General features: G+C 39.2%; 3 protein-coding genes across 5 annotated transcripts; 2 read left to right on the top strand and 1 right to left on the bottom strand.

Moving 5' to 3' along the window:
* Positions 1 to 9,196: 9,196 nt before the first annotated feature.
* Positions 9,197 to 11,102, bottom strand: ankrd39 (ankyrin repeat domain 39). 2 transcript variants are annotated; one of them, XM_044196623.1, is made up of 5 exons: positions 10,878 to 11,095; positions 10,639 to 10,778; positions 10,323 to 10,426; positions 10,022 to 10,225; positions 9,197 to 9,915 (listed from the first exon to the last, which is right to left on the bottom strand). In XM_044196623.1, the coding sequence occupies exons 2-5, from the start codon at positions 10,730 to 10,732 to the stop codon at positions 9,769 to 9,771; spliced, it is 549 nt and encodes a 182-aa protein (XP_044052558.1). In that variant the 5' UTR covers positions 10,733 to 10,778; positions 10,878 to 11,095; the 3' UTR covers positions 9,197 to 9,768. The 2 variants fall into 2 exon arrangements, with proteins under 2 accessions (XP_044052558.1, XP_044052559.1); XM_044196624.1 differs by having other exon boundaries at positions 10,022 to 10,150; positions 10,639 to 11,102.
* A 275-nt stretch (positions 11,103 to 11,377) lies between these two features.
* On the top strand, positions 11,378 to 16,626 carry kctd9a (potassium channel tetramerization domain containing 9a). The gene is made up of 12 exons (XM_044196621.1): positions 11,378 to 11,575; positions 11,905 to 12,026; positions 12,123 to 12,166; positions 12,280 to 12,376; positions 12,534 to 12,592; positions 12,700 to 12,828; positions 12,949 to 13,016; positions 13,113 to 13,208; positions 13,296 to 13,445; positions 13,878 to 13,983; positions 14,065 to 14,198; positions 14,999 to 16,626. The coding sequence occupies exons 1-12, from the start codon at positions 11,528 to 11,530 to the stop codon at positions 15,113 to 15,115; spliced, it is 1,170 nt and encodes a 389-aa protein (XP_044052556.1). The 5' UTR covers positions 11,378 to 11,527; the 3' UTR covers positions 15,116 to 16,626.
* A 141-nt stretch (positions 16,627 to 16,767) lies between these two features.
* LOC122876370 (progonadoliberin-1-like) lies at positions 16,768 to 17,718 on the top strand. 2 transcript variants are annotated; one of them, XM_044196625.1, is made up of 4 exons: positions 16,768 to 16,998; positions 17,136 to 17,286; positions 17,389 to 17,487; positions 17,630 to 17,718. In XM_044196625.1, exons 1-4 carry the CDS (start codon positions 16,988 to 16,990, stop codon positions 17,687 to 17,689), a joined length of 321 nt encoding a protein of 106 aa, XP_044052560.1. In that variant the 5' UTR covers positions 16,768 to 16,987; the 3' UTR covers positions 17,690 to 17,718. The 2 variants fall into 2 exon arrangements, with proteins under 2 accessions (XP_044052560.1, XP_044052561.1); XM_044196626.1 differs by having other exon boundaries at positions 17,151 to 17,286; positions 17,630 to 17,707.
* Positions 17,719 to 18,480: the final 762 nt, after the last annotated feature.

The following is an 18,480-nucleotide window of genomic DNA, read 5'->3' as shown; positions in this document are numbered from 1 at the left end:
TGGACTTCATTCGTTGTTTTTCAAAGTTGTTCTATAGTGTGTTTCCATTAAAGTTATTTAATGAAAACCTCAACTCTGAATTAATCTGAAAATACTGTGTAGCATATTGCAGTGTGAATAGTTTTTAATGCATTCAATGCATTGTCTATTTCAGTATGATTGTTGTTTTGCTCCATACAAATGCAGAATATTTTCCCTCTGTGACGAAAGTGCAGCTTTTATTTTGAATATCAGACAGCCGGAGGTCCGACATTATTCAGCCTGTTACTTTCCAACTTGACGCAGGTCTGCCCTATACGGTGACTAAATAATTACAGTACTCCTGCGTTACATTTCAGCTACCATAGTGTATACAAATTACAAACTCAGTCCGGATCACAACAAAACCACTATAAGAAATATACATGATAATACATAAGAAATATCAAATAAATGTAAAACTATTGAGTGCCACATGATCCCTATAAGGTCATGAAATTCGACAGACACACCATAAACACTATATTTGAATGCCACTTTTACTTTGGAAGGACTCTCTAGAATCACTGAGAGAAGTCCCATGTAGACATAAAAGAACAATAATAAAAATGTTGCATTTTACAAAGAAGTTGCGCTGTTAGTGAAAACTTTAACAACTTCACTTTCCAAATTAAAAGTATATTGTACTCTAAAAAGGTTCATTAAAACCAAGAGATGGTAGATGTGAGAAGACAAAGGTTTATCAGAGGTGTAAAGAGTTTTATACCGTCTCTAGTAAAGAGATGCTCACTGACAGAATGTGTGGGCATTAATATGAGTGTGTCTCTGAGGAGGGAGAATTGTTTTCTTTGCAGGATTTCAGATAACCAACATGAATGCAAATTCACTGACAGAAAGTAAGCACTTTCATCAACTTCCCGTTCAAGGGAACTATAAAATAGCCTTTATTGTTCTGGCGTAAAGATCATATGCTTTGGCAGCATTTCAGAGAGCATCAGAATTTCAAATGTATCTGCCAAGTCAGCACAAACAACAAGTTTGCTCTGCCTGATCAAACACATAGTTCATATCTGAAGAGCTCATATGGTCTTTGATTTCATGTCACAAGTGACAAATGACTGACGACTGAAGCTGCAGAGACACATGAAGCCCAGCTTGGTAGTTAGATTAAAGAATGGGATGACAAAGAAACAGATTTGTGTTTCAACATGTGTTAGCCTTTCATCTTCTATGCTTCCAATGTTAACCTTGTGATGTTAAGAACGTTCACAAAATGAGGTGACTTTATTATTTTAGTTTATTGGAGATCCAAATTCTGTGTTTTGAAGATCAGTACTAAAGTCACATACAAACAGAACAACTGAGCCTCACACAAAGCGCTGCACTAATCTACTACCTGTCCTCTGTTGAGAAAGCAAACATTATCTTATTGCTGTTGTATTGGTTGTAACACAAGCCCCAAACTGAGCTCCTATCAGCAAACACAGGAGGATCTTGGCATGATGTTACAGGATGTATGACTTCTTTGACTCATCCAGATTAAATTAAGCGTTGATAGGCCTACTGTAATCGATCTACCTGAAATTCAAATTTTAGATCATGAATTTAAAGTGCAAGTACTGTACTGTAGAAATAAAAACTTAACAAAAGCAATCCTGAGTCTCAAAATGCATCAAGACAGAAACATTGCCTTTGAGTCCAGTACACAGTAGAGTTTAGGGGCTAGATAGATGTAGATACTTGAAATACTAAATGCTGTGATATTGTGAATTTACCTAAAATGTACTCTTTTTTTATTCAGTCCTTTTTTTTTGTTAACAGAAGCTTTGTCATACTCAAGCACTCAATAAAAGGAGCGTAATTAAATGCACATTACATGTAGGTGCACATTTTTAATATTACATACTTGTGCTTGTAAGTTTGTTAAAACCTCTGTTCAGTTTCATTAACTTTTCTTAAAGCAGAAATCCACCCATTTTAGAAAGAAGTGAGGTTACCAGAACTCTGTAGCTCCCTCCTCATTTATGCTTAAGGCTAGCGGCTCGAGGCTACATTAACCGCTACTAGCATAACACACCCGAATCTCAAACCGAACTGTTGGTGGTCGAGTTGCATTTTGGGTAATGTAGGTGCCAGGTTGCAAGCAGAAATCATGGAATAAAAAAGACAATATCTCTGGTTCTGTTGTAGTGACTTTGAGACTTTAAAAAAACTGTCCATTGCCAGTCTGAACATGTTACAGGAGTGCAATGCTAAATTGGTGAGGTACTCATTTAAAGGAAAATAGTTCAGCATTTTGGGAAATAACGCTTATTCGTTTTCTTGCCGAGAGTTAGATGTGAAGAGTGCTATAACACTCTCATGTTTGTCCGCTAACTATGAAACTACCGCCAACAGCCAGTTAGCTTAGCTTAGCACAAAGACTGGAAACAGGGGTTGTTGTGTGGTTTTACTGGAGGTTATCTGCTGGAATATTTTTGGCCGGGTGCAGTGACTTCCTCGAGTCTGGTCATCACTGTGAGGTTGCCAAGCAACTAGGGGAGACTCCAGGAAGTGACTGCGCTCATAACACATAACACCAAACGTGTTGTTTTTACACTTCAGTTTTTGTATGGATTAAAAAACAAGATATAAAGTGTTAGTTAAACTAACTCTTGGCAAGAAAGTGACTACGCATATTTCCCAAAATGTAGACTATTCCTTTAAGTTATAGTGACTGACTGTGATGCCAAAGGGCATACTGTCTTTATGTTACAACTTTTAACATTTCTAAACTGCCTTTTTTTGTCAAATGCACTTTGAGCTCAAATTAACTTGCAACTTCAAAGAGAGCTGCTAACCGTGCAGCAGATGGAGTGTGACTCTGACAACCGCATACATACCAGAGAAAAAGCAAGCATGTTTATTAGGGTAACTAATAGTGAGAGTTTAATTTGCATGTGCTGCCGTCAGCCACATCTTAGAATTTCAGAGCATCAACACACGACTGAGAAGATCTTTGATGCAACAACAGTTTAAACCAAACATTTTATAGACATTTATTTTTCTTTTTGTGTCACTGATAAAAAGTTCCCTTGAGATGTGCATCAAGCTGTTAATGATAAAAACAAGTTCTACACAGGACACGAAAGCCTTGGCAGAACATGTTTATTAATTTGGTTGCTTATTGTTTTGCTCTGATGATAGGAGGTGAGTGATATATCTGAAACTCCCCCCATTCTGAACAGTGACAGCTAAGGGTGGTAAAATGTGTGCAAAACAGATGAGACTAAATGAGACAAAGCAATTGCAGACCAATAAAAGATGGTCTTCGGTTGTTTGTAGCAGCACAGGGGAGACATACTGTCTATATTTCTATGCTGGTTCATTGGCACACATACGAGAATGAAAGCAGAACTTGTTTTATGTGGGGCTAATTTGAAAAAGCTCCAGTCATTAATCATTAACCTGTCCCTGTGATGTGTACATGCCATGGTAGCTCAAGAAATATATAGGTGAGCTTACCGACAGGGCTTAACAGAAAGGCTATAAAGTGAAGGCATAAAGTTTATGATTTCTATTAATAATTACACAGTGCAGTTTCTTTTCACCTGAAAGGAAATTCTAAAAATGTTGTCAGGTTGTGTACAAAGGATGAAATAATTTAAATTACTCATTTACATTATCTGAGATAGGACCACCAGTACTGCGTAGGCTTTAAAGTCAGTTGAACCTTCGCTTAGACATGGCCGACAACAGCTCAGTCTAAACACAGTCTGTTTTAAGATGAGGTGGGGCATTTCTGATCGCTCCCTTTCAGCATAAGGAAATGTGCCGGACACTGTTAAAGCCAGGAATACCTTATGCAAAAGCAAACTGAAGGCAGGCTAAGCCACACATCAGCATGAGAACAAACAGAAAGTCATGCAATCCTTAGAGTGAACAATATCTCCCCCAGGGATGCTTTGCATGATGATTTCCCTAGCAGCTTCTTCATCGCCCCAAAGTGGTGTTTTATTGTCCTCGCTTTTTGTGTTTGCATTCCATTGTTACTGGGCAAGTACAAATATCCTCCTTTATGCACAAAAACATCGGACAGGCCTTCCACTACGTTGCCTGAGCCCAGCCCTCATCCATCCATCAGCAGTGCCCCTGTTCTATGCAGGCCCCCCCACGCACAGCTCACCACCCCCAGCCTGCTCTTTGACATAACGCTTTCCGGGCCTTTATGCTGGCTGTTGTCTTGAGGCAGATTGAAGACCCTTTGTGTGCATCAGCCCCTGTCCTGAGTGGCCGGGAGGAACCTGCTGGGCTGCGAGTGGAGAGACAGGAATGCGCATATGAATGGGCTAGTGTGTGCCGGCACCTGCTGACAGAGGGACGGCGTGCCTCTATGAGTCTTAGTTCATCAGCGTAACCATCTTGTTCAATTACACGTGCAGCACGGTGTTGCGTTCCCCAGTCATTCACACTGAATGGGAGTATTGTCACTGCAGTTGTGAATATTTTGCTGTTTGTTATTGTAGAGGAAATCCTAACAAATGTGGTGTCAGCTGCATTGTTGTAGTTGTGAATAATCATCACCAAATGCAGCTATTTAGTTCTGCCCTTCTATTGTGCTCCAACTGCAGTATATTTCCCATGATGTCTGAAGGCTATAAAGAATCTGATTTATCTGATCTGATTTATACAAAATGAGGGCTTGCAGGATCTTATCTTTACATAAAGTCTGCCTTTTATGGTCCATTTCTGACAATGAATGAATAAAAGCGGACCTAATATATCAAAGATGTCAGTTTTGGATATAACTCTTATTCAGTTCCCCAAAGTCTTTGTCTGGACCACGTATTATTATTAGAAAACATCTTTTAAAGTATTTTCCTTGATCCTTTCCTTTTACATCACCAGTGGTGGAGGAACTACTCAGATTTTTTACTTCAGTGAAAGTAGCAATACCTCTCTGTAAAAATACTCCATTACAAGTTAAGCATTTAAAGTGTTGCTAAAGTAAAAGTAAAATATTATCAGCAAAATTCACTTTAAGTATAAAAAAAATTAATGCACCTATAATGCAAAATATGTGACTTGTTTTGTATGTTTTTATTAGCACTTTTACACTAATGAAAACATAGTGAAGTTGAATGACATTGAAACGTGTTAGATAGCCAGTACTGGTGTGGCTGATGGACCATTAAACCACATCAGCATATTTAAATACAAAATACTGCTATAATTTTTATTAATCCTGCAATAACAGATTATTTTGGCCTCTTTGGGGGCAGCAAACAGTTACCTATTTACACATGAAGCAGATACGACATTAGTATTCAGCATTGGTCATGTTTCTGCCCACCTGGTGAATATAAGTCCATTGTTCACTCTCTTTTTAGCTGTTTTTGGTCTCCATTCCTGAGGGAAATATCTGGCTCAGCTGCTAAATGCTCCACTATGATCACCAGCTAGTCTCTCTGTGGATTCAGCACTATAAGCGACTTTTAGGATGAGTTTGGGTAACTGTTCTGCTTTATGTTATCTCAGAGTCTTAACTGCTCCATCCTTGTGTAAAACTAACCTTACTGAAAATGTTATCAGAGCATTGCACTAGGAAATATATTGTGTAAAACGTGTGTATATACTGTATCAACAGAAGTCTCTTGAAGAAACTTGATCAATTGTCAAGCCTTCGCTATAAACTACACAGGGAAAACAGAACACATAAAAAATAGGCATGCAGGTTAAAACTCCATAGGGTGGATGACAAGTAAACCTGTACACATGAAAAACATGCTGGAAAAGCTCAATTGCACTGAACAAGATGCATAAATAGTCGATTTGCAGAGTTCCACTGCAGATGTGGCAGATGATACATAATAATCTGATTTCTAACAACATGATGGGACCTAGATATATGATCCCAAAAGCTTCATTAATTGTCCTCAGACTCATATGGTACAGCTTATGGGCTGTTTGTCTGGCCCTGCTTTTGAGAAGATTACATCTCCATAATCAATAAAAAGAAACTTAACCATCCACCACAGAGTCTGAAAAAAAACATCTGGGAAAATAAACGTTCCCCCTCAAATATACCCACAATAACACAAAAATCACAGCATGTTCACTGAGCACAATTTCCTGGGGAAACTTTTACATGATTATGGTTGCCGGTAGGGACGTTTCAACATTGTCCAGATGTGTTGGTTGCATTTTGGTCCAAGTGTGGCTGCAGGAACCCAATTTCCACTGACATGGTTTCCATATCCAATTTTTAAATGACTGGGAGATCTATAATGTGGTTGAAAACACTGTCTTTCAGATCAAAATATAAAGCTAATAAGTATGTTGATTACATCTACAAAAAACATGTATCACATGGTCCGATTTGTGTTTGGCTGGATCACCTGATAAGGCTGACATTTCCCACAGTCACAGCGCTGATTGCCTGGAAGAGCTGAGCTGTGGCCTCTGGACTCATGACTCGCATCACCCGCTGACCTGGAAAGTGGGAGCGTAAGATCTGCAACATCACTTCAACCAGCAGACAACATGCTGCTTTGAAGTGGGAGTGGACCTAAATTGGATTATGTAGCATCTCTGAGGAGCAGCTCCCGTAGATTTGATTACACACGCCTCCCTCACCCAACACCCACACTCCTACTTCCCCCATGCAGATGAGACAACGTGGGGCAGTCCTCCATGTCAGAGTCTGGCACTCCACTTCTTAATGTGTGCCCATCTGCCAGCCATTTAGTTGATTACTTGGCCAGAGAATGGCATTAATTTTGTACAGGTGGACACAGGAAAGATGACCCTTTTATCTGTGAAATCAAGCATCCAGATATCACCAAAATGAAGGAAATTGCTATCGGGCACAGTGGAATACAATGGTGATTTTTTTTCTAGCCACAAAAAACACTTATTTTTGCAGCTTAAACATAATTCTAAAACTGGAGAAATAAACACAGTTTTAAAATAAAGTCCCAAGTACTGACTTCAAATCATCCATGCAAGCATGGCACACAGACCACCTTCTATTTCTGAGGAAAATAACATCCAGTCCTGGTTTAACTTGGGCTCATTATGGTGGAAGTGGGTTCCAGGGCCAGGGAGTTTCATTGCTTTCCAAATAAATCTTACTAAACAGAGCTGTAATCCAAATTCCTCATCTTGTGGAGTCCTCTCCAAGTCCTCAGAGTACGAGAAAGCTCTCAAAAGCTAGGCCTAAAAAAAAAAAAAAAAAAAAAAATCACACCGTAGCCTAGACATCACTTGTTGTGGACATTTGTACTGACGAAAGAATTTTTTTTTTAAGCATGGAAAAGGTCTTTCTTTTCTGACAAAGCTGCTAATTTTCACCCAACACAGGCCAGTTTCTGATCGTTTCCACATAAAAGGGCAAAGCAGCTCTTAAATTCAAACCAGCTCATGAAAAATTATCCAAAAAGAATGAGGCCCTTTAATATTCCTCTGGTTTTACCCAGTGACACAGAGGGTTTTCATTACCTCGCTCACTGCTAGCAAATCTAAGACATCAACTTTGATTATGTTACATAGAACCTGGCAAGGGAACAATCAGAAGGTGCTGTGGGCGGGTGTGATAGTCTGTGTGCTAGTCAAAATGCTGTTCTGATTCAAATAGCATAATGTGCTTTGTTTTTCCTGCCATTTAGAAAACAAACTAAACATATCTTCTAACCAATCTCCGAGGGGGGCAGCGACATGTGGCACTCAAAACTGGTGATCCTAGTTATAGCTCCTCAGCTGTGTGGAAGGAGGAACTTGTCACTGAGCACAAACAGCTCTCTTGGCTTAGTTCTTCAAGCTAAAATGCCCCCATCCCACACCATCTACACTACACCCCCCCCCACCCCGACACCCCATCTCCTTGTGCTGTGTGGCGTCAGCTGCAATGAGCTCCAGATGTGGCCTGGCACCCCTCCAGTCACGGCACTGGATGTGGTTTGAAGGTAGTTTGGAAACACCACCCACCAGCGGACCCAATGAAAGTTCCTCAGACTGCAGCGAGAGGTTTCTGTCGCGTGTTTGTGCGGACTGCAGGAGCGCAGAAGTAGTGCAGTTCTGCTCTGCACATCTGGGGAAGGCTGAGAGGAAAAGGTATCTGACTCTTGTATGTGCATGTGTTACTTATTGAACATGCTTTGAATAAGTAAGTACATGAGACAATAGTTGAAAGTATTTCCATCTGTTTCAGTAGATATGGAAATATCAACATCCTTTATTCACCCTCCAGGCTTCCATCTTTTGGTCCCTTTGCATATTAATACTGGTTAAAAAAGCACTCAGTAATGTGTCCTGCCTTTGATAACTTAAGAAAGAATGAGTCATTTCAGTGAAAGTGGCAAGACAAAAGCTAATAACTCCTAATCCTTTCAAAAAAAGTTTGAAAGTAAAAACAAAAAAAAAATTCTATAAACAATGTTTGTGAGGACGCTATTATTTAATTTTGCTTAATCTTACATTACAGATCACAGTGATACACAAAGAAATATCAGTAACTGCGGTTATAACAAATTAGCAGCCAGAGTGTCCAGGTTGGTGGACAGTTGTGTGGTTTGAGGTCATTACTTAACCAAAAATACAAAGACTATCAACCATCAACATCTGTTCTCAGTGTAGAAAAGTGTAAATGCTTTACACTAGAAGCAGTAGGTCCCAAAAATTTGCTAAAATACTTACAGAGAAATAAAACTAGTACAGTAGAAGCAGTTGAGACATGTTGCTACAGTACAACACTCCACTAGCAAAATATGTAGGTTTAGCATGAGTGTTCCTAAAGACCATGTCAAATTTTAAAACATGTCTAATGATATCAATGTGTCAAAATTACCTTTAAAAACATTTACAAATCTGTTGCAGTGTTTGATTGATTGATAACTTCATTAATACACAGTAAATAACCCAGTACATTGGCATAAACATAACTTGGCTGAACAGTGGTGTCCATCCATGATGTCTTACCATCAGCTGTAACAGTTACAATGATGCTTTTCTCTCTTCCTAACAGTTACCCCCGTTTAGTTTTCCAACGGTGTGCTTGGAGGATCGAATGAGGTCACTGTGTGTAAGCTGCCAGCTCATTCACATGCTGGACTGGAAAAAAACACATGCTGCTTTTAAAACAATAGCTCCCCCTGCTGGCACAGATTTAAAAAGCCCAGCAAGGATCACTACACATAAATTTGCCAGACAAAGCTGAACAAACAACCCAACGCGGGCAAGATGTTGGCCTCCAGTTTTAATACAGACTGCCTTGGCAAACACACACATTAACACGTGTTCAAAGTAAACAATCATTAATGCTGCAGTGGGAGTAAATGCTGGTGTTTGCACTGCACTGAACAAATGTAATATGTGACTAACAACCATGTGACTCCTACCCATCAACCCTAAGCCACTTATAAGGAGCTTCCAGGATGCTCTAGGAGCTTTCTGACTCAAAATGTTGCGCTTTGTGTAGAAATCTTATGTCATTATGGTGTCTTTCAAAAGATTCTGATGGCATTAGTGTTTATGCGTTGCTTTCTGCCCTTTCAAAGTCAGATCATTTCAAATTCCATACATTGTGGGTTTAAGTGCATTCATTTCAAAGTGAAACTTCTGCACTCATAACTGACTGTTGTACCTGTCTGTCTGTCTGTAGTTAACTTGTACGCCTGCTCTGCTCTTGTATTGAACTTCTGTATGTCAGGCTAATTCCACAGTGAGATCATTAACAATTGCAGCAACACAACATCAAGGTTTTACAGGTTTCTATAGCATAGATGCTATAGATGCATATAGTGTGTCTTGTTGTCACCGAGGTGGTTTTAAGAGCTCCTGCAGATCTCCCTGAGGTGCCAGCTGGTAGGGTAGCTGGAGCCTCTTGTTCACCTGGCTGCAGAGTGCTGGACAATGCTCAAGAAGCAGCTGACACACTTCTTCATGACCGCATTCTGCAGCCTGCTCAAGCATTTAACAGGGGAAAAAAATACAGGCAGGTGGATAAATGATCATCCAACTGTCTCTCTGGAATGGTTTTATTATGTTATTTTTGGCAATTCTGTACCTTATGTAAAGGGCATGCACCATCATCATCACAGAGCACTGGATCTGCTCTGTGGTGCAGTAGGAGTCTAACCACATCCAGATGACCGCAGTAAGCTGATCGATGGAGCGGTGTGGCACCGCCTGGTGTCTGTGGAGATGGACAAGCACCACTCTCAAGAAGAAACTTGCATACAGCATGATGGCCACTGCGACTTGCATAGTGCTGAGACAAAACACACAAAAATGACGCAGGAATTTAGATACACGAGAACAGTGGACACTACAGCACGTACAGCCAAACATCTTCCCAGTAAACTCACCAGAGATGTGTATCCAGCCGAGTCTCTCAAGTTAGGGTCTGTGCCCTTCTGGATCAAGTACTTGACCTTCTCCAAGTCCCCATCCATTGCAGCAGACCAGATACCTGCATAGAAGAATGACACACAACATAACTTAAAAAGATCAGTCAGGAAGGAAAATAACTTTCAGCCCAAGTCATTTAATGAAAGGTAAAATATGCATGTTTGAATTTGGAGGATGTCAACGCCTTTAGTGAAAGAAGATACATATATTTTCTGCATTCCGTTACTCTATTAGTACCATGGTTTAACTCCACTACATGCCTAACACACAAACCTCGTTCAAAATCCATTTCATTCAGCGTCTGGTAAACACTGGGAGAGGAGACTGGATGGGAGCAACATGAACAATGGTGCCTATCAGACGCCATTGTGTTGCTTGGCACAAACAGGATAAAATAGTCCTAAAGCTGAACACTAGTTTAAGAGTTACAGGCATGAATTAACATGATGCTGTTTAACAGTTCCGTGTTTCTTCTTCTATCTTTAGTGGTCGACAAATTTGTGGTGCATTACCTCCACCAACAGCTGGCTTCCAAATACACAAGCCCAAAAACAAAGTTAAGAGGCCAATTTTTAACCGAATGACAACAAAAAATTTAATTAATTATTAAAATTCAGATACAGGTTGAAACCTCGCGAATGGCCATTATTTTTGTTATGTACAAAACGAAAAAAACTTCAGGTTGACAAAACGTTTGCACCAGACCACCCGACGCTTAAAACAAGCGTACCTACTACGTGTACACGTTCCGACCAATTGCAGAGCTGCAGTCAGAAGGCACCCTTTAGGTGCTCACTGATTTGGTCGGTTTGTCTACTTACTTTTATTATTTGTTGATGATATGACTAATACCGTTCCCTTTAATGTCTCACATTGCCATTAGTACAAGTTATGTATGTGATATCCTGACAATAAATTGAATAATTGAGACTAATTGTAAATGCGGGAGAAGTTGAGATATTAAACTTTTAGCTATGACTTTTAGCCATACCTTCTTGGGACTGCCTTTTTTCCACGATAGCTCTTGAAGGCATCTTTTGTCTCGTGTTGTTGTCTGATGCAGCTAGCTAGCCAGCTTGAATCGGCAAGCAAGTTTTACCTGACAAACGTCACATTATTTTTGAAATTGTAACAAAGTACTTATAACCAAAGCGCCTAAAGAATGAGAAGAGTTACCTTATTTGTTAACGGGACATGTAAAAATGGCAAGGTAGGTAACGTTAATAACACAGGCTGTTCAGTGTGGGCCACAGAATGACTGGCTTTTTCCACTGAACATACGTGTTTCATTATAGCTAACTAACTCTAAAATTAGATTGTACCTACTACGTATTATCAACAATAGTCATATGAAGACAAGGTAAACGTTGGTCTTTATGACATTATTTCCACACGTAATATAAACGTAACAGTTTGCCCAACATCGTTCACACCGCTAACTGCGACTCAATAACTTCATCTTGTATTAGACAGGAGTGACCCATTTTGTTTTAAACTTAAATCCTTAACACCCCACTGATTTTTAATCTTTCTTTTTAGGTTGTAGCAGTGTACGGGGCCTTGTCCGACTTACTTTCCGTAGCAAGTAATAAGTTAGGAATTAAAGCCTCCAGTTTATACAATGGAAAGGGTGGTCTCATAGATGACATTGCCCTTATAAGGTAAGCTCACACGATGATAATAATAATGTTGCCAAGCGCTTTATGAGCATGTCAACTCATTCTGTGACTTGTCTGTGTATCTTGCGTTTCTAACAGAGATGACGACGTGTTGTATGTGTCAGAAGGAGATCCATTTATTGGTGAGTGCTGTCATGTCTGCTGCAGGAATCTCATCCACTGTCAGTGAAAGTGTGAATATTGTCTCAGAGACTCTGTCTTCTTCCCCTTTTTTTATATATTTTATATATCACAGACCCTCACCATGAAGCCAGGGTTACATCTGATCAGCATGGAGCACACACTGATTGGCTGACCCTTAATATTGGTGGTCGTCCCTTCACAACCACCAGGTATCTGTAGTCTTAATGCTGTTTTGACCAGTAATAAACACATTACAAAAGACTTGATATTGCTATACCACAGTGTATATTTATGTTAATCTTTCTCGGTTAAAGTTTCATTTTCATACATTGTCTTTTTTGCTGAATGTTTCCGTTTTGTATTCAGGAGCACCTTGGTCAGCAAAGAGCCAGAGAGTATGCTTGCTCACATGTTTCGAGAGAAAGGTAAGTTATGTCTACAGAGCGGACTAGCCAATCAGTAAGCATTTCATTTTTGTTTTATGTGAGCCATCTTTTTGAATGGGCCTTGTCAACCTCTGTGTTTGCTACAGATGTGTGGGGGAACAAGCGGGACGAGCATGGGGCTTACCTAATCGACCGCAGCCCTGAATACTTTGAGCCTATTCTCAACTACTTGAGACATGGTCAGCTCATTATCAATGAAGGCATAAATATACGAGGTAAGCTTTTTTGACAAATCCTAAATGATGAAGAAGAATTAAAGAAAAATCCCACTGCAATTTCCTGATTGAATTTGAAAATAAGCACCAATTTGTAGCATTGTGCTAAATGTCTTCCAGGTGTCCTTGAGGAAGCTCGGTTCTTTGGAATAGAGCAGCTTGCTGAACAACTGGAAGTGGCAATCAAGGTAATGTGAAGTGTGGTAGGTAAATAGTTCACATTCAGTAATGGGATCACTCCCTTGAATGCATCATGACTTACCACATGCTTTCTTTCAAAACAGAACTCACAGCCACCAGAGGATCACTCTCCCATTTCTCGCAAGGAGTTTGTTCGTTTTCTTCTGGCAACACCCACCAAATCAGAGCTCCGCTGTCAGGTACAGCTAAATGAAAATGTTTTCATCTACCCATCATTTCAGTTCACCATCAAGTTTACTATTTTGACTCTATTACTCTGTTTTTAGGGTCTTAATTTCAGTGGCGCTGATCTGTCCCGACTTGATTTGCGTTACATCAATTTCAAGATGGCTAATCTCAGCCGCTGCAATCTGACACATGCCAACCTGTGCTGTTCCAATCTGGAGCGAGCTGATCTTTCTGGAGCCAACCTGGATGTAAGTCTGAAAACTCTTTAACTTGTCAGCACTAAATGATTCATGTGCACATATAGATGCACTATGAGTGCAGAATGCATCCCACCATCTCACTGTGGGGAAGCAAACATTTCCTTCTTCTGTCTGAGTTGTGTGTGTCATTTTTGTGTTATTTTTAATTGTTGGCCTTTCTGATGGTGAACAATGGACTTGGCTTTTGGTTTTTGGCCACTTCACACCTGCTGCCCCCTCACTTGTGTGGAGGAAGGGCCATTCTGTTCTTAAACATGTTTGCCAATGGCACACACCTACTCTCACATTCACCTCATTAAAAAAACAACAAAGCAGACTGTTTTTTCTTTAATCTGGTAACTTTACACACATTTCTTGTAGGGCGAAACGCAATATGAACCTACAAGAACATTATGAATACTTTTGCGTTGTCTTTTGAAGGGTGCTAACTTACAAGGGGTGAAGATGCTCTGTTCCAATGCCGAGGGAGCTTCTCTCAAAGGATGCAATTTTGAGGATCCATCAGGATTGAAGGCCAACCTGGAAGGTAATCCATCACAATTCATCAAGGTAATTGAGGAAGTTTCACTTTTGTAGTCATGTTTTAACCAAATGTTTTTGTAATCAGGTGCTAACCTGAAAGGAGTTGACATGGAAGGAAGCCAGATGACCGGTATCAACCTGCGTGTGGCCACTCTGAAAAATGCAAAGCTGAAGAATTGTAACCTGCGGGGAGCCACTTTAGCAGGGACTGATCTCGAGGTGAGTTAGGGCTATCAGAAGGGATTATAAATAAAAACACTCATGTTGACTCAGCTGGCAATCTTACTTATGGCAACTTTCTAGGGCCAAAAATGGGAACAATGCAGATATTATTAAATTGATTTATAGATCATTAATATACTATATATTTCTGGTGCATCCCACATCTTTTGCCAAAATGACTGTTATCATTTTACACTAACCCAAGGGTGAACCTTCCTGTAAATAAATAAACAGTGAATACAGTGAGTACAATTAATCTAATCTTTTTATCTTAATTGGAATATAATATAATTTTGCAAGTAAATAAAAGTGTTCCTAACTGGAGATTTCAGTTTGATTTAGCCAGACTGTAAGATTAGTATGTTTTTGGGTGCCTTGCATTCAAAGTACATCTTTAGCTTTTTGAACCTGAAGTGTGTGTGTGTGTGTGTGTGATGATCAATTTATATATCAAATGTCATTAATTCTTTTTCCTGTAGGATAACAGCATTTCAATCATAAATGTTGAGGGTTTACGAAAGCCATTGGTATCTTACAAAAAGTAACAGGACTAAGCCATAGCACTAGAGCTGAAATAATTAGTGGTAAACAAAAAAGTAATCTGCAACAATTTGGAGAATTGATTTAAGTCATGTTTTTAAGCAAAATGCCAAAAATTTAAATTGGTTCCAGGTCTTTTATGATTGAAAAATGAATATTATTATTATGTTTAGACTATTGATCGGACAAAACAAGTAATCATTTATAACACTTTACAGTTACATTGCCACAGTTTTGTCCCTGCTGCCTTTTTGCAGAATTGTGACCTGTCTGGCTGCGATCTACAAGAAGCCAATCTGAGAGGGTCCAATGTGAAAGGAGCCATTTTTGAAGAGATGCTGACCCCTCTACACATGTCACAGAGTGTCAGATAACTCAGCACACACACCTACAAATCCGGTGTGGGCCACAGCTGGCTTCTTTGTTGTTCTTTTCCTCCAGCCTCTCCTACAGTATATTCCCTACTTTTAATCCCTCTTTACCTGCCTGCAGTACAGGTAGTTGTATGCACATCCCTGGCATTCCACCTATATTATGTTAGCTTTAAATCTTGCACTAGAATTTATTCAGGGTTGTCTATGTATGTTTGTATGGTAGGATGTTTTCAGCTGCATATATCACCAAAACAGAATAACGTTCCTAGTGTATGTAGATGTGTCTGGATGCAATCCAATGACTATACTCGTTTAATGCTTTACATAATTTATATTCACTTTATATTACTTGACATGTTAATGGGAGTCAAAATCATTTATCAATTATCTGTGTGCAGTAAAGTTCAGAGCACTGAGCTTCACTGAATGCTGCTGTAGCAGAAATAGAAGCGGACACAATAACTGTGTCGTTATATATTCCTCTTTAAGTATGTAACTTAATTTTGCTGGATTCAACATATTATAAAGGAAGCAATGCAAGCCAAAGCCATAACAATAGCACAGTCTGAAAGGCTAAAAGTGCTGTTAGTGCACCATAAAACTATGCGACAGGCTAGTTTTAAACACAGCTTGGGTATGCAATACATGGTTTATAGCTGTGAGGTTTCTCGTTTCCTACTTTTAAATATTTTGTTCTTAAAAAGCTTTCACTTGTTTTGCGTTCAGTGAATCTACCTCTTTTTTTAATCCGGTGTGCGAGTGATCCACAATTGCATGCATTTGACTGTGGCTCTGCTTATTGTAATGTATATGTGATTCATTATTCTTCAGATTCCCATTATGAGAAAATAATCCAACTTGGTGTGCTTTAAAAGAAAGACATTTTCACATTGTTCATGTTGTCAAAGTGGGTTTGCCTGGAAACATACTCCATGTATCGATGTATATCACTTAATCATGCTTTGAACTTATTTGCACAAGTGTATGTTAACTTGTAACATGTTATACCTTTTCACCAAAAACTGTTTGGTGCTTGTAATCATATGTAAATCAAATCCAGTGTTTCCAAAACTTCCACACACAAAAAAACTCATTATCAGAGTAGGCAGATGTTGTCAGCTTTTTTGTCAAGGATCTCACTTCAGTTCTCTACTGCACAGTGTCTGTTTGCATGTGTGAAGAGCTATACTCGTCTTGGACTGGTGAAGTTTCTCTAGCTGTAGCTCAAAGCTGCTCTGATGCAATACTATTCACTCAGTTCAATAGTAGGTACCTGGCCTGTGAGGATGAATGATGAAGGCATGTTGTGTATTTCACCTTGAGCGTGAAAATCAATGGAAGAGTTATGGTTATTTATTATAATACATCTCACTGAATGCAATATGGGGCAATGGTTGGTTTGTGTTTGAGACGGGGAGTGGTGTAGGTCTCCCTATCTATTATTATTGCACTCGACCGTGGAAACATATTTCCACGAATGACTGTTATAAATAAACTGCTATGAAGAAGAAGAAAGTCTTTGTCATTTGATTTTTAATCATTTATTGTGTCTCAGTTGTGAATGAATAAGTGTTTTTGTTCGTTCACTGGAAATAGCTGAAAACAGTTGATACTTTGTGGCCAAAGCTTGTCCCATGTAACTTGTTCTTTTTGTGTAAGGGCAAAAATGACACACACCGAGTGTAATCTTTTAAACAACTCTGTGGGTCGCCAGTAAGTGTTGCTTAATCCCACTTTGTCACCCCCTGTTGTGTAGTGTTGGGCTAAGAGGAAGGGAAGCAGCATAGGCTTATATAAACCTTGGCAAATAGTGTGTAGCAGGTTTCACAAAGGACAGCAGACAAGAACAAATCAGAGAGGCCTGCCTGCCTGATGCACAGAAGGTAAAAACAATTCAGTGATGGGCTAAATACTGTAAATCTGAGCAGTGTCAGTTAGGGCTGAGAACTGACAATATTTGGGGTTAAACTAAAGAAATTTTAAAAAAGATCAGTAATGTGCTTATATGTGCAATATGAAGCTTTTCCCCCCTCAGAATGTCTACAAAAACCTTGGCACTGTGGCTGCTACTTGTGGGGACAGTGACACAGGGCTGCTGCCAGCACTGGTCATATGGACTGAGCCCAGGAGGGAAGAGGGAACTGGACAGCCTTTCAGACACTCTGGGCAATGTAAGCATTCATCAGTCTCATGGTTCCTCACACTTTTCTTAAGCATTGGTTGCTCCTCTTTCCTTTTGCACATATTCATTGTGATGTTTTTTTCTTCCACAGATAGTTGATGGCTTTCCACACGTTGACACACCCTGCAGTGTTTTGGGTTGTGCAGAGGAATCACCTCTTGCCAAAATTTACAGAATGAAAGGATTTCTCGTAAGTTTTGCTCATTTGTAATTCTGTTTACTTATTCTGTTGACGCATCTGTCAAACTGTCAAGACTGCCAGAGGCTTTACCTCATGGTTCTGATAAAGTTTAAATTCATTTCAACACATTTAATCTCTTGTTCTCTTTTAGGGCAGTGTCACCGACAGGGAAAATGGACATAGAACATATAAAAAAATGACGATTCTTTGATTCTACAATAAAATACTATGTTAGCATCATATTTTTTGTGGTTATTGCTTGACAGGATCCAAATCAGAAATACAAGCTACTTTTACTTTAATCAAAGTTTTCTGTTCTACCTCTAAATAAGTCTGTGCTGTTTGGCACCTGATTTGTTGGTTTGGTTTGGCTAAGGATCAATGTAAATAATTGTGTAAGAACAGATTCAATCTCATTTTTTTCAATTATAATTTAATCACTAATTTCCAACATGCATATAGAGAAAAATATTTGACAGCCACTGCTTTGACTCAAATGGTTGAGTTGAGTGGTTTATGGAAATAGAAAAGATGAAAATTATAGGAGTAGTTTTGCTTGATTTTTCTGCAGCTTTTGACATCATTGATCATGAATTAATGGTGAATGGCAAATGGTGTACTGTAATGGAAGTTATTCAGATGTTAAACATGTGACATGGAGTGCCTCAAGGAAGGTTGTCTTGGGCCACTCCTGTACACAGTTTTTACTAATGATCTTCCTTTAGTATTAAAAAAGGCACATATCGCAATGTATGCTGATAACTACAATATATAGAGTGATTTAAATACAAATCTAGATCGGGAGTTGAAGTAGGTTGTAGATTGGATCAACAGTAAATCAGTAAACCTATTTTGAATATTTCTAAAACAACCAGTGTTGTAATAGTAATAATTCTGTTCAAAACCAAAGCTTGATTGCAGTATAAATAACATGTTAATAAAGCAGGTAGAAGAAGCCACACTTTTGGGCATTATCATGGAAAATAAATGATCATGGGACAA

This window comes from Siniperca chuatsi, linkage group LG5 (assembly GCF_020085105.1).
Source record: "Siniperca chuatsi isolate FFG_IHB_CAS linkage group LG5, ASM2008510v1, whole genome shotgun sequence".
In the NCBI taxonomy this organism is placed as follows: Eukaryota; Metazoa; Chordata; class Actinopteri; order Centrarchiformes; family Sinipercidae; genus Siniperca; species Siniperca chuatsi.
The sequence above is the reverse complement of the archived record's forward strand: the minus strand, read 5'-3'. Positions and strand labels throughout refer to the sequence as shown.

Excerpts from the sequence above, each read along its gene's own strand:
- ankrd39 (XM_044196623.1), bottom strand. The coding sequence starts at position 10,732 with ATGGCGTCTGATAGGCACCATTGTTCATGTTGCTCCCATCCAGTCTCC. Across the intron at positions 10,226-10,322 it reads CGGCTGGATACACATCTCTG|CACTATGCAAGTCGCAGTGG; the intron begins GTGAGTTTACTG and ends GTTTTGTCTCAG. Across the intron at positions 9,916-10,021 it reads GTGCATGCCCTTTACATAAG|GCTGCAGAATGCGGTCATGA; the intron begins GTACAGAATTGC and ends ATGCTTGAGCAG.
- kctd9a (XM_044196621.1), top strand. The coding sequence starts at position 11,528 with ATGAGAAGAGTTACCTTATTTGTTAACGGGACATGTAAAAATGGCAAG. Across the intron at positions 12,167-12,279 it reads AGAAGGAGATCCATTTATTG|ACCCTCACCATGAAGCCAGG; the intron begins GTGAGTGCTGTC and ends TATATATCACAG. Across the intron at positions 13,984-14,064 it reads ATTGAAGGCCAACCTGGAAG|GTGCTAACCTGAAAGGAGTT; the intron begins GTAATCCATCAC and ends TTTTGTAATCAG.
- LOC122876370 (XM_044196625.1), top strand. Across the intron at positions 17,287-17,388 it reads TTTCAGACACTCTGGGCAAT|ATAGTTGATGGCTTTCCACA; the intron begins GTAAGCATTCAT and ends TTTCTTCCACAG. Across the intron at positions 17,488-17,629 it reads ACAGAATGAAAGGATTTCTC|GGCAGTGTCACCGACAGGGA; the intron begins GTAAGTTTTGCT and ends GTTCTCTTTTAG.